Source organism: Geotrypetes seraphini, chromosome 2, assembly GCF_902459505.1.
Source record: "Geotrypetes seraphini chromosome 2, aGeoSer1.1, whole genome shotgun sequence".
In the NCBI taxonomy this organism is placed as follows: domain Eukaryota; kingdom Metazoa; phylum Chordata; class Amphibia; order Gymnophiona; family Dermophiidae; genus Geotrypetes; species Geotrypetes seraphini.
The window spans coordinates 184,263,213-184,278,290 of record NC_047085.1 but is presented as its reverse complement, the minus strand read 5'-3'; the positions used below and the strand labels follow the sequence as shown (position 1 = coordinate 184,278,290).

The 15,078-nt window shown below is 42.1% G+C and overlaps 1 protein-coding gene across 2 annotated transcripts in view; it reads right to left on the bottom strand.

Annotated features, from left to right (window-relative positions):
* The window catches only part of TDP2 (tyrosyl-DNA phosphodiesterase 2), a 33,038-nt gene that overhangs the window by 17,126 nt on the left and 834 nt on the right, over nt 1–15,078 (bottom strand). For both annotated transcript variants that reach the window (XM_033934856.1, XM_033934855.1), the window contains exons 2-4: nt 11,759–11,859; nt 6,636–6,812; nt 5,262–5,353 (exon numbers count right to left, since the gene is read on the bottom strand). In XM_033934856.1, the coding sequence (XP_033790747.1) occupies nt 5,262–5,353; nt 6,636–6,812; nt 11,759–11,859 (370 nt within the window). The remainder of the gene's footprint in view (nt 1–5,261; nt 5,354–6,635; nt 6,813–11,758; nt 11,860–15,078) is intronic.

Below are 15,078 nucleotides of genomic sequence, written 5' to 3'. Positions count from 1 at the left end.
CTGGGAACTAGAGGGATCAATGGGGTGCAAAAGTTGGAAATCATCAGCATAGGCGTACACAGTGAATCCTATGGATTGACATAGGGTTAAAAGAGGGGCCAAATAGATGTTAAACAGTAGAGGTGACAATATGGACCCTTGTGGTATTCCATAATTAGTATGATATGTTTTTGAAATAGAGTTGTTAAAATACACAGAAGAAGATCTATCTGTGAAATAAGAACGAAACCATTCTAATACATGATCTTTTATACCAATGGAAGAAAGGCGGTGGAGTAATAGATGATGATCAATTGTGTCAAAGGCTGCCGCTAAATCTAAGGAAATGAGAACCACAGGTTTATGTTGATCCAAATAGTAGTGGATAGTTGTGACAAGACCTAATAAGGAATGTTCTGTTGAATGATTCTTACGAAATCCTGCCTGGTTGGGATGTAAGACCTGAGTTTTATCTACGAAATCTGATAATTGTTGAAATACTATCTTTTCAGTAATTTTTGCTAGAAATGGAAGACTTGCTATTGGACGATAATTTGCACAATCACGGAGACTAGTTTTGGAATCCTTAATAATTGGAAGAAGAGCAGAGTGTTTCCAATCTGTTGGGATTGATGATGTAGACAGACTTTTGTGAATAATTTGAAGAATGACTGGACCGAAAATTGAAAAATAGCGTTTTAGAAGAAAAGGAGGAAATGAGTCAGTTTTAGAACCTTTAAGTTTTATAGCTTGAAATAACTGTTTTAATTCAGTTAAAGTTGGAAGGGTAAAGCTAGAACAAGTAGCTTGTAATGATGTGTAGTTAATTTGATCTTCGTCTGGGTTAGTAGAGGAGTTGTTAGATATATTTGCTCTAATTGATGTAATTTTTGTGTAGAAAAAATTTGCTAAACAGTTGGCAGTGGGAGAGTCTTCTGTAGCAATATCTGGTTTGTATTTAAAGATAGTTAGTTGTTTTAACATTTTGAAAAGAGATGAGGAATTCTTGGTCATAGAATTTTTTTTCTTATAAAATTTCTTTTTAGTGTCGTTGATCATTTGGCGATAATATTGAGAATGTTTTTTGTAATTGTCCAGATTGTATGGTGTAGGTTTGGAGCGCCATTTACGTTCAGCCGATCGTAACTGTCGTTTTAGTAAAGCAAGAGAAGAGTTAAACCAGGGTTTTTTTTGTTTTTTTGGAGAAATTATTTGAGTTGTTATTGGAGCTATTTTGTCTAAAAGAGATTGACAAGTGTTATTCCATGTCAGTAGTTGGTCATTTATAGATAGGGATTTAAAGTTTTCAAGGTCAAGTAATGGTGAAGGGATAAGCGAGTCATCGATATTTTGGAAATCTCTTACTTTAATGACTTTGGGGGACCTAAGTGGATCTTGAGAAGGTTGAATTTCTACTGTTGATTGAATAAGACTGTGATCAGACCAGGGAACTTTGGAAATGTCGAGATCGGAAAAGTTATCAAATATATCCCCTGGGACAAAAATCATATCTAGAGTATGTCCTTTTATATGTGTTGGGGCAATTTTTAATGGTATAAGATTGAGATCATTTGTGTGAACAAGAAATTCGGAGGTGTAAGGGTTAGATTTATCATCAAAGTGGAGATTAAAGTCTCCAAGAAGAATAGGAAAAGGAGAGGTTGTGACAAAGTTTGAAACAATTGATAATAACTGAGAGAATGTAGACGGATTAATTGGTGGAGGGTTGTATAATAGAAGTAGCTTAATGTTTGGCTTTGAATTAAGTTTTAATTGGATGTATTCAATGGTACCTAAGACTTGGGCGCTTTCAACTATTAAGGATAAATCGGATTTATAAATGATAGCAAGGCCTCCACCCTTTTTACCTATGCGATGATTAAAACAAAAGTTGTAATTAGGGGGAGAAGCATAAGAGAGGTAAGCTTCATCACCTTCCATGAGCCAGGTTTCTACAATGCAACAAAGATCAAATGATTGGTTGGTTATGAGATCTTTAATAATGTGATGTTTAGTGCGTAGTGATCTGACATTAATTAAACCTATTTTTAAGAACTTTGATATTGCTGGAATTGTGCATTTGGGTGAAAATATATTTGACAACTGAAAAGAATTAACTGGAGCAAGGTTAATCAAGTTAGTAGGATTCGAAATAGATGAGGAGTCAATTGGTGGAGGTCTGTGACCCCATTGAACAGGAATATGAGATGGATTAGGGTCCATGGATAAATGATTGGTCAAAGACCAAACTATAATTAAATAGATGGAAGATTTAGATTTAATTTTAATGAAAGTGGAATGTTTATTTAAATTAAAGAAAAAAAAAAGTACTAGATAAAAAAAGATAAACAGACTAAACGACTCATAAAGTTGCCCGCAAAGTTGCGCACAAAGGAGCGCAATAAGGAGCAGGAGGGAGGGAATTTAACAGCATGTACCAGCTGAGATGGAGGCGTGTCCAGCGGGCCGCCGCTTTGCGGCGGCGATTCAAAATGGAGGGGAGAGACTGAGGGAATGAAAGACAAAACAATAAGATTAATATTGAAATCCTACTGAAATAAAGGTGATAAAAGATAAACAATAAAACTTGAAAAATTAAATAAATTTAAAAGAAATGGCATTGATAAAAGCCAGTAGTAACTAAACACAAGTAAAATAGAACACTTACAGATAAAATGTAAACTTACAGATAAAATACAAACTTACAGATAAAATATTCATTAACTGACAAGGTAAAATCAAAGACTTACGTACAAACCAGAAGGTAAGTATTTTGAGAAAAATAAACGGTACTCAATAAAACAAACAGTGGAGCCAGGTTAAACAATCTAAGATTGAAGGTTTGTGTCTAACGCCTTAGTAAAATGTGGCGAAATACACTAAGGTCCTTATGCGTAATCGGCGTGCGCCGCAGGAGGGAGGGAATTTAACAGCATGTACCAGCTTGAAGTACTGCCAAGGCCCAGTGTGCCTGCTTGAGGCAAATATCCTCCAGAGACTATGGAGAAGTCCTGTCTGAGAACATCACAACTTTTTCACAATCTATAAACTCTGCAAGTTCAGGAAGGCCCCAGATCCACAGGTTGGAATATACAACTGAGTGTCCTGAGTTTCTTTCTAAGCCATCTCCATGCGCGAGATCGCCTCCTGGTATTCCTCTAGATGGCCTTCTGCCTCATCAACGCAATACCCCAGGTCTACGATTTCCCTCTAGAAGTGTGAGGCAAGTGCTGAGAGCTCATAATGCACAGATTTAATATCCACTTTCATTTCTTGCAAAATCTCCCTCTCCTCTAACAGTGCCTCTGGGGGTCGGGTCGCAGTATTCTCTCCAGGCTCTTGGGCTGGGGCAGCTGAATCAGGGCCTACACAGGTAAGCTTGTCCACTATTTTAGATGTGTCCCTGCTGTGAAGCTGAAACACATAATCTTTCAATGTCCGTCAGCCTGATTGAGCCATCACAACTACCGATCAGGACAGGAAACTAAGGCAAACTTCTGGTGAGGCTGGTAGCAAGTGCAACCGCTGCAGACTGCAGAAATTGATATTTATTGCTTTGAGGCATGCCAAGTTATGCCTTCAGCCAGCCATTTTGAATGATAACATCAACACTCCCCCAAATATTTGCAGTTTTAATTTTTTTTTTTTTTTAAATTTGTTACTTGAAAATTAAGAAATGCACCATTTTAAGCTGAGGTTTCTCGCCACCCTGCCTTCATTATTCCACTGCTGCCCATTTTGTCTTATTTTCTTAGCTATGATAATTGTAATTGTGGCCTATGCTTCCATTCATAGGAATTTTGTCCTTTACATTTTAAAATATTTTAAAGCACTGTGGAAAAACCTCTACTGTGCCAGAATGATCTTTGATCTCTTCCTGCTCCTCTTCAGTCTCAAATCAGTGTGGAATAAATACCCTGTGAAATAAGTCTTGGTAATGAGTTTGTGTGACGCCTGTCAGCTGAACCAACTAATTGATAAGCTGAACATGCAGAGCCATAATGAACTGCTTTCACAATCAATAGAGATTATATGGTGTGTGTCTTTTCCTCTATTCCACTCTGCATCTCTTTTCCTCCACAACACAGCTATCTGCTCGGTGTTGTATACATACTACAATATTATAGAGACCATAGTAATATTGAAATGAATCTGTTCCCAAACAGTCCATACATTCAGTGGGCTATCTAAAATTCTCTTATGGCATTAACTGCACCAGCACAAAAAACAGAGACCCTTAACCAGTGACTAATACTCATGCCTTCACAATAAACCAGTAGCTCCGTTAACTTAATTCAGGGTCAGTCTTGCTTTATAAAAGCTCTGTTTCTGCAAATTGAGCCCTACTTCCTAATTCTCCATACCAATTACTGTCCCCATCTGCAACTATTCCATGCCCAGGGCTGCTGCCACAATTTCATTCCTGTCCCAGAATCACAGAAAACTGTTTTTCCATCCTACATTACTAAAGTCTAACTGCTCCAATAATTAAATAAGCAAAATATCAAAAATTTACTCAGGACAATAGCATCTCTGCCAAGTCCCTGTTTTCTGAAATTCAACCATTTTATTTGATGGCATTGTATATCCTTTAAAAGAAATTCAAGCAACTGTTAGTTAAATACAGAAGCTAAGAGACAAGGCCTGGCCTTTCTTTTCTTTTGATCCACAGATAGCAGATGTACTGTATATGGTCCAAATCTTGAATTAAGCAACAGAAACAGGAGAGAACCTCCAAATCCACTTAGCCTCTCTATACTTCCTTAGTGTCAATAAACATGTCCCTTTGACAGTCTAACAGTGACACTGCTACCATCAGTGCTTTTAAAATAGCTCCCACTTATGTTGGTGCAAAAGGGGGAATAATCTGAGTTTCCCCATACCAGCAAGTACAGAAACAATGGGGGAGGAGCAAGGAGATTCTCTGAAGCTACTGATGTTCTCTGGTTCCTTCTACTCTCAAACATACAGGTGCACTGTCATTTTTTTGTTTGTTTGTTTCTTTCTTTTTATGCTGAAAAAACTGTCCCATTACTTTCGAAGTGTGTTTACAGACTTGGGAGGGAGGGGGGGGGGGGGAAGCCAGCTCAGACATTCAATAGTATTGAATGGCCCAGGCTCTTCTGTGAACTGAGGAAGACTGTGTGCTCTGCAGAATCACCAGGAATAGGAGGAGGAAGGCAAAAATATAAGGAAGTGAATGAGAAAACAGAATGAGTGTCTTTCAAGTTTCTCAATTATTTTCTGTTTTGTGACATCTTACACAAAATTCTCATCTGTACCTGCAATGATAGTGTAGGTAACTGCTCTCTTCTTCAGATAGTTGTAGTATGGTACAATAAGCTCCTGCAAGAATACCACGTCAGGAGTGTATCTTGATCAGCGAGGGAAGAGAAAATACTGTTACCAAAACATTTTGATAATCCCAAAAAAAATATTAAAGAAAAATAAACTATCGAAAGAAATTCTTGCCTGGATGCCTAGATGATGCCCGGGTGCCTGTACAGCTGTCCTCCTGCTTCAGAGCGATGCCGGCGCAGGTCCCATTGCTGGGCTCTCAGCTCCCGGCGGCTCTCAGGAATGTGCAGCATGCGAGTCAGGAGTGACGGCTCCCAGGTCTCCCCCCCCCCTACCCCGGACTCTATGCCCGAAGCCCCAGGGCAGCAAAGAGCCAGACTCTGCAGCATTTTCTCAGAATGCGGGGCAGTGTCTTCCCTGACCTGCCACCCAGATCCAGCTAAAGGACTCTTCTGCTCCGGGGAGCGCCTCCCGAGCTGTCCTTGGTAGCAGCCGCAGTGGGTAAAGACAGGCTCTTCAGGGAAGTCTCTCTCTCTCTCTGCAGATCAGCGGCCCATTGATCTCAGCGGCAGAGGAGCAAGAGGTGCGAGGGGAGGGGAGTCGGCTGCCATCCTGATAACACATGCGTCACGTGTAAGCATGTACATCAATCGACGTTATGCGTGCTTACACGTGACAAAAGCATTATTGGGACAGCGGCCAGCTTAATTAGCTCATGTATCAGGACGGCACTCGGTTTGCGAGGCAAGATTTGCGGAAATGTTTTACTCGTCTTGCAAAACACTCGCAAACCGCGTTACTCACAAACCGAGGTTTGACTAACTTGTAAGTTTCATGGCTCCACATAATTCTTGGTTGGGCCGAGAACTTTTCAGTGGCCCCTCGTATCTGGGCTTTACTACTTGCAGTATGAATTTGCAAACTGTGCATACAACAAATAAATGAGTGTGGTTTTCATACTCCCAATAATACATCGCCTTATAGAAGTTGGCATGACATCTCTCTAGGCACTGCTACCACTTTATTCTAATTGGTGTTTTAAAATCAGGGATGACTGGTTAGCATTTGCTACCAGGGTGGCTCAATGTTCAATTACTGAGAATCCCATTGAAATTTCCTACATTACTGAGAAAACCACTCCCCTCAAACCCCCAATTGATCATGTTTGAGAACCCACTATATAAAGACAAAACTGCAGACCTCTCAACATATGCTAAAGAAAGCCAGAGCACAATGGCTGAAACGTCTGTTCCACTTACTCAGACACAGCAAGACCCAGACAACCGGATCAATTATACTAAGAATTGGTTCTGCAAAAGAACCACAAAATATGAAGCAAATGTTGTGAAAATACTCACAAAGCCAGGTAGGAACACATGCCTCTGGCTCTCTCCTGTAGATTTTCCAAGTCTAGGCCATCAATGTTCCAGGTCAGGAAAGAGAATGTACTGTCATCTTCGTGCTGCACGCTCTCTGTGGTATTGCCGGTAGCACTGAGGCTGACAACTGCTAAATTGTCATCTGTCAAGTCAATGCTGAAAAGCAAACATGTGAACAACTGGATTAAACAAGGCAGTAAAGCTTTGAACATAAGAACATAAGCAATGCCTCTGCTGGGTCAGACCTGAGGTCCATCTTGCCCAGCAGTCCGCTCACGCGGCGGCCCAACAGGTCCAGGACCTGAGCAGTAATCCTTTATTTATACCCTTCTATTCCCTTTTCCAGCAGGAAAATGTCCAATCCTCTCTTAAATCCCAGTACTGTATTCTGCCCTATAACGTCCTCTGGAAACGCATTCCAAGTGTCCACCACACGTTGGGTAAAGAAGAACTTCCTGGCATTTGTATTGAATCTGTCCCCTTTCAACTTTTCCGAATGGCCTCTTGTTCTTTTATTTTTTGAAAGTTTGAAGAATCTGTCCCTCTCTACTCTCTCTATGCCCCTCATGATCTTATAAGTCTCTATCATGTCCCCTCTAAGTCTCCTCTTCTCCAGGGAAAAGAGACCCAGTTTCTCAGCGTATGAAAGGTTTTCCATCCCTTTTATCAGACGTGTCGCTCTTCTCTGAACTCTCTCGAGTAACGCCATGTCCTTCTTAAGGTATGGCGACCAAAACTGGACACAGTGTGGGCGCACCATCGCCCGATACAGCGGCAGGATAACTTCTTTCGTCCTGGCTGTAATACCCTTCTTGATTATACCTAGCATTCTATTCGCTCTCTTAGCGGCCGCTGCGCACTGTGCAGTCGGCTTCATTGACCTGTCTACCCTTACCCCCAAGTCCCTCTCTTGGGTACTCTCATTCAATAACATCCCTCCCATCGTATAGTTGTACCTCGGGTTTCTGCTTCCCACATGCAATACTTTACATTTCTCAACGTTGAACTTCATTTGCCATTTTGTCGCCCATTCTCCTAGTTTGTTCAAGTCCCTTTGCAATTCCTCACAGTCCTCTTTAGTCCGAGCTTCCCTAAATAGTTTGGTGTCATCTGCAAATTTTATTATCTCACACTTCGTCCCTGTTTCTAGATCATTTATGAATATATTAAATAACAGCGGCCCTGCGGAACACCACTCGTGACCCTCCTCCAGTCAGAGTAGTGTCCCTTCAACCCTACCCTTTGTTTCCTACCTGCCAACCAGTTTCTGATCCATCTATGTACGTCTCCGTCCACCCCATGGTTCTTCAGTTTCCGGAGTAATCGTTCATGGGGCACCTTGTCAAAGGCTTTTTGGAAATCAAGGTATATGATGTCTATGGGGTCACCTCTGTCCATCTGTTTGTTAATTCCTTCGAAGAAGTGTAGTAAGTTGGTTAGGCACGATCTCCCCCTGCAGAAACCATGTTGGCTGGTTATCAGAAGTTTGTTTCTTTCCAAGTGATCATCGATGTTTTCTTTTATCAGTGCTTCCGCCATTTTTCCGGGAACCGAGGTCAGACTCACCGGTCTGTAGTTTCCCGGGTCACCTCTTGAACCCTTTTTAAAGATGGGATCCCTTTTAAAGATGGGATCCCTTTTTAAAGATTGTTTCCACTTTTTACTGCTTCATTTAAAACAAACCAAGAGAGAGGCACACATATTGGGATCTAGGAAGCTCCTGAAGCAACCTGGCTCTGAATTCCACTGGAAGATCACTTTAAAAAGATTTCTGCCTGCTTACTTCTTATACATGTTTATGATGTGGAACTTACATGTGACATGAAACTTATAAGTTACCTGTCATGCCCCGCCAACATACTAAAACAATTACAAACAGTCCAAAATACAGCTGTACTCACTGAAATATTACAACCACATTACCTCAGCTTTCCAAGACTCACACTGGCTCCCAGTATAAGCACGCATACAACATAAATTCTACTGCACCCTATTCAAAGCCCTAAATGGAAATGGATCAGACTATCTGAACAACCGTCTAATCAGGAAAAACATAGCCAGACCAAGGAGAACTCAAGCACACTTTACCCACCCCCAATCAAAGGCATGCAAAGGAAAAAAAATAAATAAAAAATGAAGGACTACTAGCCACCAGAGCAGCGAGAATAGACTGCCACCTCTCAAAGCTGCTGACCATAACGCCTAACTACAAAACATTCAGGAAAGAACTGAAAACCTTACTATGGCAGGAAAAGCATCCTAGCTGAGAAATTCAGGCAATATGTTTCTAGAAGGTAGAGGTGACATATGTATGTATGTAAGAGATCTACCTGAACTGGAAATGTTTTTCAAGGGTGATGATGCGGGGGAACTGAAAGAAATCTCAGTGAATTAAGAAGATGTACTAAGCCAAAAATGTTATAAATCGCCAGGACCAGATGGTATATATCCCAGGGTACTAAAAGAACTCAAACATAAAATTGCTGACCTGCTGTTAGTGATCTGTAACCTGTCGTTAAAATTGTCTGTAATACCTGAAGATTGGAGGGTGGCCAATGTTACACCGATTTTTAAAAAGGGCTCCAGGGGAGATCCGGGAAATTACAGACAGGCAAGCCTCACTTCAGTGCCAGGTAAAATGGTAGAAACAATTATAAAAAATAAAATTGTGGAACATGTAGACAAACATGATTTAATGAGACAGAGTCAGTATGGGTTCAGCTGAGGGAGATCTTGCCTCACCAATTTGCTTGACTTCCTTGAAGGTGTGAATAAACATGTGGATAAAGGTTAGCCGGTTGATGTTGTTTGAAGGTGTGAATAAACAGGATAAAGGAGAGCCGGTTGATATAGTGTATCTAGATTTTCAGAAAGCTTTTGATAAAGTTCCTCACAAGAGGCTCCTGAGAAAATTAAAGTGTCATGGGATAGGTGGCAAAGTTCAGTTGTGGATTAGGAATTGGTTATCGGATAGAAAACAGAGGGTAGGGTTAAATGGTCATTTTTCTCAATGGAGGAGAATAAACAGTGGAGTGCCGCAGGAGTCTGTATTGGGACCGGTGCTATTTAACTTATTTATAAATGATCTGGAAATTGGAACGATGAGTGAGGTGATTAAATTTGCAGATGACACTAAACTGTTCAAAGTTGTTAAAACGCATGCGGACTGTGAAAAATTGTAGACGGACCTTAGGAAATTGGAAGACTGGGCGTCCAAACGGCAGATGAAATTTAATGTGGACAAATGCAAAGTGATGTACATTGGGAAGAATAATCTGAATCACAGTTACCGGATGCTAGGATCCACCTTGGGGATTAGCACCCAAGAAAAGGATCTGGGTGTCATAGTAGGCAATGCAATGAAACCTTCCGCCCAATGTGCAGCGGCAGCCAAAAAAGCAAACAGGATGCTAGGAATTATTAAAAAAGGATGGTTAACAAGACTAAGATTGTAATAATGGCCCTGTATCACTCCATGGTGCAACCTCATCTGGAATATTGTGTTCTATTCTTGTCTCCTTATCTCATGAAAGATATAGTGGCGCTAGAAAAGATTCAAAGAAGAGCAACCAAGATGACAAAGGGGATGGAACTCCTCTCGTATGAGGAAAGACTAAAATAGTTAGGGCTCTTCAGCTTGGAAGAGACGGCTAAGGGGATTGAAGTCTACAAAATCCCGAGTGGAGTAGAACAGATACAAGTGGATCGATTTTTCACTCCGTCAAAAATTACAAAGACTAGGGGACACTCGATAAAGTTATAGGGAATACTTTTAAAACCAATAGGAGGAAATTATTTTCACTCAGAGAATATTAAGCTCTGGAACGCGCTGCCAGAGGATGTGGTAAGAGCGGAAAGCGTAGCTAGTTTTAAGAAAGGTTTGGATAAGTTCCTGGAGGAAAAGTCCATAGTCCATTATTGAGAAAGACATGGGGGAAGTCACTGCTTGCCCTGGATCGGTAGCATGGAATATTGCTATTCCTTGGGTTTTTGCCAGGTATTAGTGACCTGGATTGGCCACCGTGAGAACGGGCTACTGGGCTTCATGGGCCATTGGTCTGACCCAGTAAGGCTGTTCTTATGTCGCTTTCAGTGGCCACCCCAGCAAAAGATGGTAGTAAAGATAGCAATGAAAACAACAATATTAGCAATTCACTTCATAGCAATACAAAAGGAAATGAGACAAAATTAAAAACTATACAAAAAATGAGATTGCCACTGGTAGCTGTAAAGCAATGCCACTGCTGCTTCTCCTGTCACTCTCACATTATGCAGGCCATACCTGTGCCGGAATTTATCAAACCATCCTTTACTGGCCAGAAAGTCGATGGATTGTGACAATCCACCTTCCCTGCTCTTCAAGTTATCATACAAAGACTTTGCCTTTCCTCTTATCATCACAGAGTCTACTGGAATGCTCTTCTTGTAGCAATCCTGCATCCACAGAAATGTTGCATATGAGAGAGGCTTCCAACGAAGGCGCGGATCGCACAAGCAGCTTTGAATGGGAAAACGACTGCAGATAAGGAGCCAGCCAGAAACTAAACACTCGCCGGAGGGCCTGGCGTGGGCTGCAGTGAGAGCTGTATCGGGCCACATGTTGTGCAGGGCTGAGTTAGACATAACCCCTCTGGGAGTAAATTCCAGAGCATGAGTGCTACTCCTAAGAAATGTGTTCACTTGTGTTATTTATTTTTTTCAGTATTGCAAGCCCCTGACACAGCCTATCCAACTGGGTTATAAGCAAAGTTTTAAAATAAATTAATAAAACACAGCCAAGTCATGAAAAGCTTTTATTGAATCTTAAAAAAAAAAAAAAAATTCTACTACTGGCTTCCAAAGGGACTTGATCTTAGGCATGTCATCTTCACTGCTAAGTGGCTTACAGGCACTGCTAAACTAACGACGTGTCCTTCCATCACCAAGTCTGAGCACCAAGACTTAACTGATCATGGATGCAATTTATAAATATGGAGCCCTAGGCACCCTATTATGTAATGTTTGTGCCAAAGGATCAGCCAATCTCTTTCATGTCTGTGAATCTCTTACTATGAATGAGTCTTCCCCCACCCCCCACAAAAAAAAAGAAGGAAATGACTTGCCAAGTTTCAGATGCAGACATTACTGTGTCCAAGCTGGCGAGATGATTATGCTGGGAAGAGATGCCTTGAATTGGAGACTCAAAAAAGGAGTTCAGTGCCCTCTGAAAAACAAAAACAATATTACATATAAGAGGTTATTATACACAACTTACCCCCTCAGTTATGTAGCTGCGATAGCAAATGCCATGCTGTATAAGCCCTTTAAATTACTATGGGCTTTGGGGCAGTTACCACAGCAGCCCGTGCTGCTCGGCTTCGTAAAAGAGGCCATTAATTAGCTATGTTATTATTTCAGTAATATTTTCAGCCAGACTAAACTCAAGGTAATGAAGGATGACGCGACTGTTCAAAGGACAAACAGAATTAGTACGAGATTTTAATCCCGACTTCCCTGGTTCTCAGCCTCTTCTAGCTATTCCACTTCATGATCAGTAAAACAAAACAAAGTTGTAAATAATCACAGATTGGTATTTCAGTTACAAGATCCTTCTTTACAAACAATTCATTTACTAAGTACAGTGAAACATCACTTGTACGTGCAGCTCTGGATTATGTGCGACAACATGCTTCGCAAAGATGCTGGGTTTTTATGCGGTATAACACAGAATTCTCGATTCCTAGTGAGTGCATTTTGGTAACTTTTGCAAGAGATCTCCAGAGGCAGGCAGAAGGCAGCCCCAAAAAAAACCAACTGGTTTTGCCAGTGCTTTTTTTTGTTACTTTTGCAAGAGAACTCTGGAGGCAGGCAGCTAAAAACCTGTTTTTGTGAGTGCTTCTTTGGCAACTTTTGTAAGTCAACTCCAAAGGTAGATTTGCTTATATGTGTACCGACTGTACACAGTTCCAAGGTCTTTGCCTCCCATTTACTGTGAACTATCAGTGATCTGTTATTTGTTATAACAGAAACATGACTGCTATGCTCAACTAATTTAGGCTTAATTTATTACAAATTTATAGCCTGCAATATCCAATGATCTCAGTTGGATACAACCAAACATTCACAATAAAAATAATCATCACAAACTTGACAAACAGAACAATAATGTGTTAGAGTGTTAACATATCTTTTTGTTTACATTTGTACTTGCATATGCCATGGCTCTGACAGCTTATTAAGACAAAAAGCTATGAAAGTATGCAATATGAAACATGGCAATATGCAGTTAATGAGAAAATGACATGGTGTAATATGTCTTTGTAAAGATGAGAAAAATCACCATAAAATTAACAAATTAGTTAACAGACCAGAAGTTAAAGGCATGGTAAAGGTACGAGGCATGTTGCCAACTTAAAGGGAAGTGCCAAGAATTGGAAATTCTCGCTAGGACATGGAAGTGGAGAAATCTTCTGTGCTCCAAAAAGACAGGAATATGCAAGTACGCCTCTATCAGATCCAGGGAGGCCAGATATTCCCTGGGAGCTACTGAGGCAATGATCGAGCACAGAGTCTCCATGCACAACTCAAAGAAAGGGCAGGACCGCCAGAAGAGGAATCAGCGTAGACGCAGGGCTAAGAGAAGGGGGCAGGATCGCCGGCAGAGGAAGCAGCAGGACGACAGTAGGCAGCTTCTACATGATGGGGGGGAGGCTGTGAGGGTGCGAGCGGTCCTTCGGGGTGGGGGTGCGGGTGCGTGTTCGAGCGCGAGCGGTCCTTCGGGGTGGGGGTGCGAGCGGTCCAGCGGGGGGTGAATTGGACGTCGGGGGGGGGGGGGCATCAGGCTTTCAGGGTTTTGACAGGACTTCAAGGGGGGACAGGACTTCAAGGGGGAGAGGAGAGTCGGGGCGGGCTAAAGTAGGGTTGGGCTGGCCAGAGGAGAGTCGGGGCGGGCTAAAGGAGAGTCGGACTGGCCAGAGGAGAGTCGGGGCGGGCTAAAGGAGAGTCGGGCTGGCCAGAGGAGAGTCGGGGCGGGCTAAAGGAGTGTCGGGCAGCGACGGAAGAGTCGGGGCGGCATGCGCGGTATAGGGGTGTGCGCGGTATATAAAAATTTCTTTACATAAATTACAGTTTCCCGCGCGCTATACCCGTGTGCGCGTTTTACACGGGTGCGCGGTATATGAGTGAAAATACGGTAGTTTCTTTTCTGATCATTTCTGGCAAGTTATTCCATGTTTTTACTCCTATGAATGTAACCATAGAATGGAACAAACGTCTGTAATGGAAATTTTTCATGGAAGGTAGATTCAACTATATTCTGTTTATGAGTCTCCTGGAAGTAGACCAGGTCGTTGAGAATAGTTGGGTGAGAGGAGTGGCCGAGTTTCGGTGGATTATATGGTGCAGGATGCATGATGTTTTGAAGAATATTTGCGATGAGTTTAAGAGGAGGTTTGTGTGGGGGCGGTGCTAGGGTAGAACCACGCATGCATGCGACATCATTGCACTGCATCCATGCATGTTCAGAGTTCCTCCCAGACATAGCCGCGAGATTAAGAGGAGGTTTGTGTAGGGGCGGTGCTGGGATGGAATGGGACAGGGCATTGCTGGTGGTGGGGCCACATGTCTGGGTTTTTACTTCATGAAATCTGGTAAATCTAGGTATAGGGAAGTTTCTAACCCCTATAGAGTAATTGTAGCAACATCCAGGCATACTATTTTGAGATTGCCTTCAATGCGTAACCATCTCCCTCTGCTCATCACCCTAGCCAGCAGTTTAACTATTCCCTAACTGTAACCTGGCATCCTGTTTGTCTGTCTTAATTGATTAGATTGTGAGCTCATTTGAGCAGGGACTGTCTCCTTCATGACTCTGTACAGCGCTGCGTACATCTGGTAACACTCTAGAAATAATTAATAGTAGTAGTACTGTAACCAGCACATGAAGAAGGAATAAAAAAATACTGTAATATCTGATATCATCATTGTAGAGCCACTGTGTCTGTCTTTTAGGTACCAAGGAGCCTTTAAGTATTACCAACTGATTAAATCTTGATAATAGCCAACATCTGCTTAACTATACCAGTAAGTGTACAGAGCTTTGCAATCCAAAGAGGAGAATCTGTGTTTTGGTCCATGACTGGAAAAGAGGAGAAAAGCTATTGCATATAGTTGGCAGTGGCATAGTAAAGGGGGTGGGGTGCCGGCAGCACCCATCCATCTCCCCGTGCCCCCCCCCCCCGGTAGTAGACATGATGTTAGAAGAAGAGCCAATGCTGGCGCTATCAGCAGGTTGGGGTTGCTGTTCGCACCGGAAATGTTAAAGAGGTATGGGGGAAGGGAAGGGGCACATGCGGCAGGAGGGGGTGGGGAAGGAGAGGATGGAGTGGAGCGAAGAAGGCAGGGGAGGGGCACCACTGCCCCGGATGCCTCTCACCCTCGCTAC